This window comes from Centropristis striata, chromosome 15 (assembly GCF_030273125.1).
Source record: "Centropristis striata isolate RG_2023a ecotype Rhode Island chromosome 15, C.striata_1.0, whole genome shotgun sequence".
NCBI lineage: Eukaryota > Metazoa > Chordata > Actinopteri > Perciformes > Serranidae > Centropristis > Centropristis striata.
Window position 1 is genome coordinate 10,407,774 of NC_081531.1, and position 13,633 is coordinate 10,421,406.

A 13,633-nucleotide genomic window follows, 5' to 3' on the forward strand; every position below is an offset into this window, starting at 1 on the left:
TATGCCAAAACTCATACCAAATGCATGCCATGAACACAGCCAAAACGAAACAAGTGAAGAATAAAAAGCGCGTAAAATGCACTCAAACTGTTAAACAGGCGACTAGCAGAGGCTATTAAAAGTTGTTGTCTTCTGCTATTAAATGTTTAAAGTTATCCGAGTCGGACATCCGAGCGTCAATGTATCCACGAATAGAAACATTTCCAATAAATGCTGTCCCACACACCTCTGACTGGGACAGAATTCTTACTAAATGTAAAGAAGTGAATAATATCTCTCCATCATAACAACAATATTTCGATATTATATAGGCTATTAGGCTTTATATATCACGATGTATTTAATGAAATATTTCAACCTCACCGGGAGTTTAATGCTCCGCTGCTACTCTGCTGACCGCAGCATTTATTTCCTTCCTTTTCACTTTTTATGCTGCCAAACAAAACCAGTTGCTCCTGTTGAACAAGAAATTCCTCTTCTTTTGGGATTAAAACTTACTTTAAAACATTGTTTCACTCCTGCAACTAAAAAGCTGTGAAAACTTTAAGTCAGTGCTCCAAATGTAAAATACTCACTAAACTTGTATGAGTATGTAGGCCTACTTTTATTTAATTAATCCCCGTCGCTGCGCATTTCTGTCTATTTCGTTACCCTGTGTTTATTTGTAACGGTGCGCTTTGCTTATAAAGGGTGACTTCGGAAAAAAAAGTCCTCTTTTTGGCCGTATTGCGTCCTTTGGTGGCGTAAACTCTCGGGGCGAAGCCTCTGACCCGATCTGAACCCAGGCATAGATAGACATAGCCTATTTTTATATGTATTTATAGACGCTGCATCGACTGTGGAGGGACGTGAATAAAGCGCCGCCATCTAGGAACAGGGGGAAAAAGGAAAGAGGTCCTCCTCAATCTCAAAGTAGAATTATTCGCTGAATTTTGGACCGATTTCCAAACGTACTGATTTGTTAAAAACGTCACACATGCAGCAATGATACAGGGTGCTTGGATATTTTTAAAATGCTGGTTTTACTTCCCAAATACAAATTCTAGCTACATAATGTTATCAGTAGACGAGCTTCTGAGGACTTCTGTCCCGCTTATGGAGGCTCTAATGAGCGGAGCATAGTCACAGCCCAGATCTCGTAGGATCACTTTTCACAGCTAAGATGTAAGTAAAGGATACTCTATAGTGTGAGCAGGTTGTTATATAGTAAAATAAACCATGATATAACCAGTTCCAAAAAACAGACCGAGACTGCAGTGATTGACCGGTCAGAATAAAGCATCTAATAGAGCCACTGAATTGACTATTATTACCTCGTTATGTGCCACAGGCCTCGTTGTGTTTGTTTCTGCCTCTCCCCCTCCCTTTCTGTTTCCTTCCAGGTGCTAACAACTTGATGGGGATCCACCTGGAATGCAGATTTCCACCTGTGGAGCTGGCCAATCAGAGGTGGTGCGTTCCAGTTGAAAAAGGCCCATTGTCAGGCTCCCCTCTGCCAGGCTTCTTCCTCTTCCGGACACAATTTCGTCCCACTATTATATATCAAAACGTGCGGTTTGATTGGGATCGGTGTGCTATTACTTTTCTCAATGGAATACGAATTTTCCGCGACACAAAAATTAGAAACTTTGTCTCTGTTCAGACAAATGTCTGGAAAAAAATACCTTTTTTTTTCTCTGTCAGGTTATGGGTAATAAAAAAAACCAGGCGACCGTTCACCTGTGAGAAGTTTTCACAACGAACATGCAAACGTTGCAGCTTGTATTTCACTACTGGGACATTTATTAACAGCAGTCTTGTGAGCATTGAGGATTATAAACTTTTTTTTTTTTTTTTTTACCTCTTTCCATGAAATGATTGTGACAATGTGATTAATTTTTGACAGATAAAGTGTATATCTTCTCAAAACTTTATTCATCAATCTCTTACAAACATATGAAAATGAAACCACAATTAACAGAGGATTGTGACTGAAAACAAAATTATTGCAACTTTATGGGTGTTTGTGCACCTTCTGCATTTCTAAATGACATTAATTTATATCTATACACCATATATTCACACCAAAACACTTTTTTAAACATGATATTTGTGAAAACCCTTAAGCAGCTTTTACTGAATATTTTGTGTTCATTTTCACTATTTATGGTAAAACATAGACCTATGTAGATGAAAAAAATCAAAATGAGACAAAAGAAACCTCTTAAAAAATGGCCATAATTAGAAATCTACTCCACCATTTAATTCCTGTTTAAATTTTACATTCTCTCCAAAAAGGAAAGCTATAGGTTCATTTTTTTTTACAATTTATTTAAGAAAAAACCCTAAATTAAGAAATAAAAGCTAAAAATATAAAATAAATGTACACAGAGGTAATGATACTCAACAGCTGAATGACTACAGTAGAGCACTCTTTGTAGATCATAGTGGGCTGTTGGGGAGTACCACAGGTACTGGTGTTTGTTTTCCAGGGATGCACGGACACTTTATCCTGTTTTAAGGAGACAAGACAAGACAAAACAAACAAATCATTAGTGGTAGTAGTGATCTGCCTTGAAGATAGGCCAACTATAACAGAAAACAGAGAATTATTCCTTTGCTGCTGTCAACTTCATTATCATCACAAGCAGCTGCATTCACTCAGAGGTGGAAGAAAAACTCTGACCTTAGAGTGTTGGCATTAAAATGTGCTTATAAAAAGTCTATCATGTATAATGGCCCATTTCAGGTTAAAATATCTTATCATATATCAAATAAAAATGTGGAAATAAATCATTATTTGTTGATTTATATTAATGATCTCAACACTGACATGTAGTCAAAAGTAACAATTTCAGAGAAATGCAGTGGAGTAAAAGCAGCCTACCTTTCTCTTCTATGCATCTGTTGCATAGTTTCAGGTAGAGGGCATCCAAAAGTCTCTGGGAGGAAGACTGCACCAAGGGCAGACATAACTGACAGAGTCCCCAGTATCATATATGGTAGATATAATGAGTATACATCTAAAAAATTAGAAAGAGAGGTTTAGATTGGAGAAACATCTGGGTTTTGTGTGCACGCATTGAGGTGAGAGTTTTTGCATGGCTTCAAAACGTGAAGTAAGATTTAACAGCTACTTAATGAATACAAATAGTCAGGCGGCCTAGGACCAGATTAAAGAAGAATGGGGACACGCCGGACAAAAGTACCAAGCCAGGTCTGGCTTCCTGTGTGGAACATTCTACCAATCACTTCAAAAGCCTGCAGTGAACTGGTTTAGTGTGGTTGTAAGGTGCAAGGTGTTCATGCAAGGAGGCACACTGGAATTGCACAGGTCTTTGTAGTTGTAAATGTAATAAATAATAAAAGTGAAGCTAATAAAGTTTAACTAGAAAATTTCTTCTGGGGAAATTTTGAAAGGGCCACGGGGGCTACTGCCGGTGTGTGTACACTATGAGATTCTTCCGAGATTTCAAACTATGCCCTTTAACCTCAAAGTGTGTGTGTGTGTGTGTAATTAAAATCACATAAAGTTACCTGTGTGTGTGTGTGTGTGCGCACGTGTGTGTTTGAAGCATATGTATGCATGTGTGAGGAGTGTGCATGCTTACGCGCATGTGTGTGTATCTGTAACTGTAATCACATCAAAGATCAAAGGCAATCAGATCAAAGCAATCAACAGAATTAACTGACACCTGTTCCGGCATAGTGACAGCAGAGGTGGACAGACTGAAATTTCTGGGCTCGAACCGAAAGCATTTTTGGCAAAACCATAATACCTATTATTGATCCGACTTCACTTTAAGCGTCCTGAGTTCTTCCTGAACGTCTACATATGTTTGTTTTTTTAAGAAAAATGAAAAAATAGCTTTGTTAGAGTGATCTACAAAAACTGTAAAATGTCCCTTTTTCTGAAATCTTCCTGCGTTTTTAATATGGGACCAATGAGGCTGTTGGTGACGCATCTGTGCGTCGTACGCCCAAACTATAACTCTGACAGCTTTACCAGAGGATTGTGAGTGAGAAGACAAATTTTCCTACTTTTCTATGTATAAATTATCTCTGTAGAGTGAAATTTGCGGCCTGGAGCGCAGTTTTCAAATTTATTTTTTGACAATTTCTTCTCTCCCTCTACACTCTGGCGATGATGTCACACACTGTGACACGAACATTCCGTGCAATACACACCCATTATAATCTCAGAATTTCTCCAAAAATGATCATGGTCATTGAACAGGGATTGATAAAAAACTATATGACCTATCGAAACGTGGATTAATACACCGATACACAAGACTTGTGTCTACTGTTTAAAGTTTAAATGGAGTCTCTAGGTTAAATTATGCGGGAGGAGTAGACATTTAAAAATCTCCAATTATTGTTCTTTTTCGCTCATTTTTTGTCGGCCGTCCCATTAATTTCAATGCAAAATTTTGGGCAGTTTTTTCGCAACTTACGTCATGAAAAATTCGTATTCTGTAGAGAAAAGTAATAGCACACCGATCCCGATCAAACTACACGTTTTGATATATCATTTGTCCGGCAACTCTTCAAGTTGTAGGACTAGTAGCGGGACGAAATTGCCTCCGGAAGAGGAAGAAGAAAAAATCCACAGTAAAACAGTAGTGCTCGGGGCCAAGGGGCACTGGTCCCTACAGCTATTGCTGTATGGGACCAGTGCTCGGTGCAATTGCCCCGAGGCCCTAATTAAATGTATGCATGTTATCAATTTTTCAGAATACATGCACTGTAGTAGTGAGTTGGGAATTACGTAAATACATGGTGAAAATGAACGTATCTATTTGATCAAATAATCATCTAGTGATATTCTCAATAGCTTTTATGGATTTCTTGACACAGAAAATGTAAATTTGGACACCAAGATTGACCTTCTAAGTGGCTTGGACGATAGACTGGTTCTCATAGACTTAATATGGCTGCCATCTCCGATGTGCAATCTTGATGAAGTGGCTCCCACCAAAAATTGAAACTTATGGTGATAGAGAACATGTGGAAAAAATGTGGGGCTTTTTGTCCAGCGTGCCCCCTTTATTTTGCTAAGCTGCCTGACTAAAAGACAAAATAATGGTGGTTATTATTATCCAAACCCAATTTACTCACCCAGCGCTAACAAAAAAGGTGCAATGCAACATCCCAGCCTGGAAACAGTCGTGCATATTCCTGATGCTGTGTTCCTGAGCATTGTTGGGTAAAGCTCTGCCACGTAGGCAATCATCAGGGAGGAACAAGTGGTAATAAAATATTTACCCAACATCTCCAGAGCAAGAGACAGATTTGATAGACCTAGAGGATAGGGAAATTGACCATCACTTTTGCATCAACAACCTTTGTCAACAGAGTCCTCGGATATTTTGTTTCCTGTTTACTTTGAGGCACGAGTTGAATGAGAAACAGTGGCACTGCTCCAAGAAGGGAGGTACCAATGACAGACAGCCGGCGGGGAAGGTATCGCAGAGCCAGCCAGCTGGAAACGTATGCTGGTACCTCAACAGCTGCTGAGATGAAGCAGCTGATATAAGGGTTAGTATGGAGTTGGGATGTGTTGAACGACAGGCTATAGTATCCAGCAGTCACTGTGAACCTGGGCAAGACAAAGATATATGTCTGAAGATGATGTCTGAATGGAAAGGACTTCACTCATATGAATAAAATAACTTAATGCAATAATTAGGGCCGGGACTCGATTAAAAAAATTAATCTAATTAATTAGAGGCTTTGTAATTAACGAATCAAAATTAATCGCATTTTAATCGCATATAAATATTTGACCTGAGAACAGTGAGAAGTAATTTTTTTCACATGGATTTTTAGTATACCATTGAATAATGACTGAATACATAAGCTTAAGCAACAAAAATATTGTTTATTTTTGTTCATGTCCAACAGACCAGTAACAAAATGTCCCATCATCCATGGGGCCAACCAAAGCGCTCTCATCAGCGTCTTCGTTCATGTTCACTGTGGTTTGTTGTTGTCTGAACTCATGAACCCTAGTTGGTGCTCCAGTATAATTGGTCCGCCTGAAACTCACCCAGTGAGAAATGTTCCGCGGTGCAAAAAAAAGTGTGATTAAAATGCGTCAATTTTTCTAACGCATTAATTTTTGTGTAATGAATTCATCTTAATTAATGCATTGAAGTCCCGGCCCTAGTAATAATCGTACAAATGTATTTCGGGTGGAGATCATTTTATCCATGTGGGTAGAATATTTCAGAGGATTGCTGACTGCATAGTATACATGCAGTTTTAACTATGTGCTTTAAGCAGGCATTCAGAGATGTTTTCAGAATGAATTGATGACTTAATCAGCCACTTCTTGTTTCATTGATGATTCAACTGACATACAAAACAACAACAATTAGGATATTCCAATGTTGTACAGAAATTAGTCAGAAAGACTGTGCTAAAATGGATTTTCTGCATTTGCTTCTGGAAGTTGCATATTCGTTATGAAGATCTTTTCTTCATGTATATGTACATATTTTGTCAATTTGAATGTTTTTCTTGAGTTGTAGTGTGGTGTGCCCTGTCAGACATCTCACAAAAAAAACTCACTGTGAACTGATGGTGATTAAAAGCCATTTACTCACGACACTAAGCAGAGAATAAGGGTTGTAAGTCTGATGCTACTGGTTCTCAGCAGGTCGAAGGCATTAAGGCGATCTTTAGAGTCTGTCTTTGTTTCATTAACCTGCAAGATACAAACACATAAATCTCACCCTCTGTTGTTGTCTCTTCTCATCAAGGTGTTATTTTGGCCTCTTCTAAAATGGTGCATTTGAACATTTCTGCACAATGGGGTCCATAAACAGTCTTGGAATTACATAAATTGGGTATGACTGGGAAACTGAGACTCTCTTGGATTCACTGAGTTTAATTGTATTCATGTGTGATGATGTTAGTCCCCATAGTAGCCATTTTGTTCTGATTAGAGCATTTTCTTTTCACAGGAGAGAAGTGCACTATCCAACTACTGAAAAGTGCAATTTTTCAGGAATCATCATACCAAACCTTCATACCAAATCTTGACATACAGTCATGGAAAACATTATTAGACCTCCCTTTTTCTTCTATTTCTTGTTCATTTCAATGCCTGATACAACTAAAGGTACATTTGTTTGGGAAAAATATAATAACAACAAAAATAGTCTGATTTTTTAAATGGTTTTCTTGATATTAACCAAAATCATTATCAAGAAAGCCATGGGAAATGGGCTAGATATCAGCTCTTAAATTAAACTCTTAGGGCCTATCTTAGTTGTTATCATTATATTTGTCCAAACAAATGTACCTTTCGTTGTATCAGGCAAAACGAGACAAGACATGGACAAGAAATTGAAGAAAACAAGAGTTGGTCTAATATTTTTTTCCATGACTGTATATTTTTCTATAGTGTTTCTTAAGGTGTTGGTGTCATAATTTGGTATTTTCAAGGTATTTTTGACCATTTGATCAATTATTTGATCAATTATTGAGTGGTCAAAATCAGATATGCTACCAAATCTGTGTAGCAAAATTATTATACACATAATTGAGCAAAAGAATGGCCTTCATATACTCATAATCATACTGTTCTAACTCCTTATAACCTCCACCTAAAAAAGTGTCAAATATAAGTTACCTTCAAGAAAACTGGTTCTGACAAGCATCTGAAAGTCAACTTACACTGTAATCTTTAAAGATGACTCCTGGAGCATGAACTTTGTTCAACTTAGCAGCCTTTCTCATTACAGCCTCAGCCTCCTCCACTCTTCCCTGAGAGAGCAACCACCGAGGAGACTCTGGGAGCAACCTGCCTCAGTTTACAACAGAGACACAGACTGAGAGAGGGGTTCTGGCTGGATCAGAGGGGCTTAAAGGTCAACAAAACAAATATAGTGAATACAAGTTATAATATTTATCTCCATTACAAGATGAGTCCCTTTTCTTACCAGTGAATAAAAATATGTAAAACAGGCTTTGATTTGCAAGTTTGGTCTGGTGTTTAGCTTTACCAAAGCAGGGTTTTACAAACTATTCTTTAGTTTTCTTTTTCACAGTGACAGTCTTGCCCAATTATTGAGTAAGTTTGCAAGTCAGTCTACCATTCCTAATAAAAAAGCCAAGACTTAGGCTTTGAAAAGTTAGCTGTAATGAAAACCTTGATACCAAACACTCCTAACTTTCCTCTGGTCACAGAAAATAACCATGAATTTGTCTTGTAGTGAGTGCAACCTACCACCAGAGGGGAATGTAGGCCAGGCCAGGCAAAGACAAAGCCAACAGTAGATATCTCCAGCTCCTTATAAAGTAAGCAAACAGAGGCAGCATCATGTAGCCCAAAGCAAAGCCTAAACATGTGCCCATAGAAGAGTAAAGGACTCGCACATCGCCAGTCAAGATCTCAGCGCCTGCACACAGAGAATAAGACATACAAAGAGAGAGAAATGTGGTGAAAGGCAAGTAGTATTTTTAATAAACTTCTGCATTTATCCAAAATCTGACATCAAGTGTAAAACTAGCATTAAACAAAAGCAATGTTCATATGTACCCAGAACTAAAGCAGCTGTATAGTTGGAGATCTGTCCCAAACCATTGATGAAGAGGAGGACGGTGAACATAATCCATGAAGTCGAGAAGACTTGAATAAAAGTAAAAACTGTCTGAACTGCCATGGTTGCAAAAAGAACAGGTTTTCTTCCAATTCTACAAGAGAAGTTGAATAAACATACATGTAAAAATGATTAACAAAGTATATACTGAACATGAATGGCAATTGTTTTTCCCTTCTACACTTTAGGGGGTTAGAAATTAGATTATCAAAGGCACTTCACAATGATTAGGATACAGATGCCTACTAAATGTTATTAAGTATTCAAAAGCTAAATAAAACATAAGGTATACGTCATCAGTGGTTAAGGAAGTAAGCAAAAATAGTAATACCACAATGTAGAAATATTACATTATAATTCATTTTAACCGCTAGCATGTAGGCATCAAATGTGCTTCAGGTACTGTGGACTTTTTCTCTCCCGACGACCCATCAGAACAGCACCCTCTGTGTCCCTCTGTGTTACAAATTTAACACATGAATGCTACTTTATTCACACAGTAATGTAAAAACAAAACAAATTCTGGTTATAATTGGCTTTTCAAAGATCTCTATAGTGAAAAACTCTGCAGAGATACAAGGCAGTGTAGTCAAGGTCAGGGACATATGACACCACAGCACTTTCTTATCTCAAAATCAAAAAGCATGTTACATACAGTTGCAAGAAAAAGTATGTGAACCCTTTGAAATGGCCTAGTTTTCTACATTAATTTGTCATAAAATGTGATCTGATCGGCATCTAAGTCTAGTATGGACAAACACAACATACTTAACCTAAGACCACACAAACAATTATAATATCTCATTTTTTTATTGAACACATCCATTTAACATTCATAGAGCTGGGGAAAAAAGTAGGTGAAACATTAATTTAATAACTGGTCAAGCCTTCTTTGGCAGCAATAACCACAACCAAACGCTTCTGATAGCTGCTGATCAGATCTGCACAATGTTCAGGAGGAATTCTGGACCATTCGTCCTAACAGAAATGCTTCAGCTCAGACATATTATTAGGATGTCTGGTGTGAACGGCTTTCTTGAGGTCATTCCACAGCATCTCTGTTGGACTGAGGTCTGGGCTCCGACTGGGCCACTCCAAAAGATGGATTTTATTTTTTTGAAGTCATTCTGTAGTAGATTCATTTTGATGTTTAAGGTCATTGTCCTGCTGCATCACCCAACTTCTTTTTTACACCATATGTAGTGCTGCATGTTCTTTATGAACAATTCAGCCTTAGTTTCATCAATCCAAGAAACATTTTCCCAGTAGTGGTGTGGAGTGTCAAGGTGCTCTTTGGCAAACTTCAGGCATGCAGTGATGTTTTTTTTGAAAGCAGCATTTTCCTCCTTTGTGTCCTGCCATGGACACCACACCGCTTCAATCTAGTGTGTGGGGTAGACTGATGGACAGATGTGTTTACCAGTTCCAATGATTGCTTCAAGTCCTTACTTGTTACTCTGGAGTTCTTTTTCTTTTTTTTTTTTTTTACCTCACTGAGCTTTCTGCATTGGGCCTTTGGAGTGAACTTGCCTGGGCGCCCACCTCTAGGGAGAGTAGCCAAAGTATTCAGTCGTCTCCAATTTTTTGTCTCACTGTGGGCTGGTAAATACCTAAAGTATTTGAGGTTACTTTGTAACCCCTTACACTCTGATGCAAATCAACAATTCTTGATCGCAGGTCTTCGGAGAGATGTCTTTTTTGCGAAGCATGGTTCACATGAGCAGATGCTTCTTGTGAATAAGTTTAAGTGCTTTTATAGGTCAAAGTATCTCTACACCTCACTCCAAACTTGTTTCACTGTAAGGACTCCAAGTTTGCTAACTCCTGACTCCAATTAGCTCTTAATGGAGCCATTAGCTTAAGGGTTCACTTACTTTTCCCACCAGCATTATGAATTTTTCATGGATATATTAAATATAGTGTGGTATGATTATTATTATTATTATTAGGTTAACCACGTTGTGTTTGTCTATACTTGGGACTTAGATGCAGATCAGATCACATTTTATAACAAATGAAATGAATAGAAAACTAGGTAATTTTAAAGGGTTCACATCTATCAAGCAACAGGCACAACACTAAAGCCAACATATTTGATGTTTATAACTGTGTAATTCAATGCTAACATCAACAGAAATAATTATAGCTGTCTATTATAAGTACGATTAAAGCTTACTTTTTGCTCTATATAATGCTCATGTGTCCAATGGACAAATTGGAGTTAATGGTACAGCAAGACATGAAAAGGGTGCTGTATAGAGTGTAAATTAATATTAAATTGTTAAAAAATCAGTTACACTATATATCTGTGGTGCTTTAAAAACTTATTTTTCTAAGGACCCTATATACTTTGAAGTGTATCATAAGGAGCTGGAGTTTTTGGTACCTGTCTGAGAGCTGCCCTGAGAAGAAGGATCCACAAAGAACTCCAAGGAAGAAAACCATGGTGGTCAACGGCTGCTTCCACTGCTCACTGCACACCAGGTCAAACTGGAATATCCATACAGTAATAATAAGACAAGGAAGTATCAGCATGTGCATTGTCACACTGTGTGTGTGTGTGTGTAAGATCATAGATATCCGACAGACAATGTATCTTCTATTCAGTTTGTCCTTGTCTGAAGTGAGGGCTAATGCATCTGGTGTTATCTTTAGAACATCTTTTGTATGACCTTTCATGTCTCATAAGGGAACCATTCACTCTACTAGCTCAACAATGAAGCAGGTTCAACTGACAACAGGATGCTAGACAAAGATTACATTCAAAAGTTTTTTCTCAAGACCATACCATTTCAAATCCCATGATAGAAACATAATGTATTGAAGACAACATGGCTTACTAGCCAGACTGGATTCAATCTTCAATGGGCATGTCTTTGTTAAAGGTGCAGGAACTTGATCCCTCTACAGCAGTGGCAGACTCACACTGTCTGAGGAGCAGTTGCCTGTATGCCACTGCATGTTTTCTTGATTTTAAGGCCACTCTAGATTGCACTGCATCACATATTCTCCATTTAATTTCACAAATTAGTGCACTGTATCTCGTGCCCTGACTAGATGTGCTGACAGACTGTAGTTGTGTTCACGGTGCTGTATCTGGTCCACTGGCATTATTTTAGCATTAAGGAAATAAAACGGAGAAAGCATGTGTCCGCTTTGGCTTTTCAGTTAACCCTGATCAAAGGTTTTAGACATATCATAATGCCACAGGTAAGAGCCATACTTTATGTAAACACACTGCAGTATACCAAATAAAAACAGGCACATGCAGAGACAGTAAGCTAGCACTGAGACACCTCAAAGGCTGTTAGAGTAATACACAAACTAACTAGGTAGATTGGAAATAAGTGCAGTGACAGTAACTACAGAATATGGCAGCATGCTCATTCAGTTAATAATAATACCTTTATTTATATAGCACCTTGAAAAGCAGCGTTCACAAAGTGCTTTGACAGAATAAGCATGAATAAAACTCATGCAAAAATAAGAAACCAACAATGAAGGGAAAAAAATCATGTGAATGCAAGTCTGTAAAAAAATGTGTTTTGAGACGTGACTTAAAAGAATTCACTGATTTAGCGAACGAAATAAGTGCAGTGACAGTAACTACAGAATATGGCCACACACACACACACACACACACACACACACGCGCACACACACACACACACACACACACACACCTCAGAGGTGACGGTGGATTGGTAGATGTCTCTGCTGTAGCTCCAGCCGTCCACACAGCCCTCCTGCTCCAGGTAAGTGAGGTTCACGTCCCTGCCAGGAATGAGTCCCTGGGCGGAGAGATTTCTGACCACATCCAGCCTGTACCTGCTGCATCGGCTCAGCTGCTGCTTCCCATTCACCACCTCACAGTCACAACGACACACATTTTAATAATATTAGGCACATCACTTTTGCAATAAACCTATTCCTGTATTGTGTTTTGGGTGTCATGTTGAATATGTGTTGCAGTTGTGATGCAACAATCAGGAGTTGACAGCCGTGTCCTTTCAGTAACTGTACGCTTCTAAACGTTGTAAAGGTAACCCTGATATAAGACCACTTTATCAGCCTCTGTATGGGGAGTTTACTTTACTTTATACAGCAGATTCAAGAACAAATACAGAAATCAAATTACAAAGCTACGCATTTCATTATGAAAAATCTATGACCATGGATACTGGTACTTCATTGGCTGCTGTAGGAGGAATCGGTAGCATACAGCCATGCTTTAGGCTTTCATCCAAATTGAAATAACTACTATAAGAGAGAGCTGTTTGTTTGTGACAATGGGGTGGTTGTAAAAGTGCAACTTTCACCAAGAAGGGATGACCTCAGAGGAAGCAGTAACCTCAGGGACTGTGAGACCAGTGAAGAGATGCTTTAAACAAACATTATTTGAATGCCCAGCAGGGGCAAAAAGAAATCAGTTTCAAAATGGATTTCTATGCCTGAGAGCCACTTCATATATTTCATGCATGACAACTTCCTTCTTGACCTTGCATGTTAACTTTAATAGCTGTGGGAACAAGTGTGCAGACTGTATAACCAGTTAGATTAGCATGTAGTACAAGGTAAAATGTAATAGGTATTCCATCAATGCTAATTTCAAAACCACAATGCTGCTACAGCTAGCCAAATAATGTTGGCTCTGGGACTCTGAACTGGGAACTGATAGAGGTGTGTTGCACACAAACTAAATCCTGCCAAGATCAGTCGAGTTGCAGCAGGGAAAGACATTAAGGTGTGTCCCCAAAGAGTACTCTGTGTTTTAAATTGTGTAATTTGAGAAGGGAGACGTTTGTAGTAGGCAAATACGGATACCTTGTGCCAACATTTGAGCTCTACCACAAAACAGGTGTTGAGACAAAATGTACAACCATCCCCTGTCTCTCCCTCCTTATGTCTTTACATTTCTCACTGCAATGAGCAGATCATGTTCTGTACGTTTGAAAGATGTGCTCAACACCAAGGTTTATCTTAGTATACAAATGCATGTTACAAAGAATATTTCCTTGAGCAGTCTTAATTCTAAGCTCTTG

General features: G+C 38.4%; 1 protein-coding gene across 6 annotated transcripts in view; it reads right to left on the reverse strand.

Annotated features, from left to right (window-relative positions):
- Nucleotides 1–1,897: 1,897 nt before the first annotated feature.
- LOC131986274 (solute carrier family 22 member 4-like) overlaps nucleotides 1,898–13,633 on the reverse strand; it is a 65,911-nt gene continuing 54,175 nt past the window's right edge. For all 6 annotated transcript variants that reach the window (XM_059351146.1, XM_059351147.1, XM_059351145.1 and 3 more), the window contains 10 exons: nucleotides 12,275–12,457; nucleotides 10,978–11,081; nucleotides 8,531–8,685; nucleotides 8,219–8,390; nucleotides 7,666–7,792; nucleotides 6,591–6,691; nucleotides 5,367–5,581; nucleotides 5,101–5,283; nucleotides 2,867–3,002; nucleotides 1,898–2,491 (listed from right to left, as the gene is read on the reverse strand). In XM_059351146.1, coding sequence (XP_059207129.1) covers nucleotides 2,422–2,491; nucleotides 2,867–3,002; nucleotides 5,101–5,283; nucleotides 5,367–5,581; nucleotides 6,591–6,691; nucleotides 7,666–7,792; nucleotides 8,219–8,390; nucleotides 8,531–8,685; nucleotides 10,978–11,081; nucleotides 12,275–12,457 — 1,446 coding nt within the window. In that variant the 3' untranslated portion in view covers nucleotides 1,898–2,421. The remainder of the gene's footprint in view (nucleotides 2,492–2,866; nucleotides 3,003–5,100; nucleotides 5,284–5,366; nucleotides 5,582–6,590; nucleotides 6,692–7,665; nucleotides 7,793–8,218; nucleotides 8,391–8,530; nucleotides 8,686–10,977; nucleotides 11,082–12,274; nucleotides 12,458–13,633) is intronic.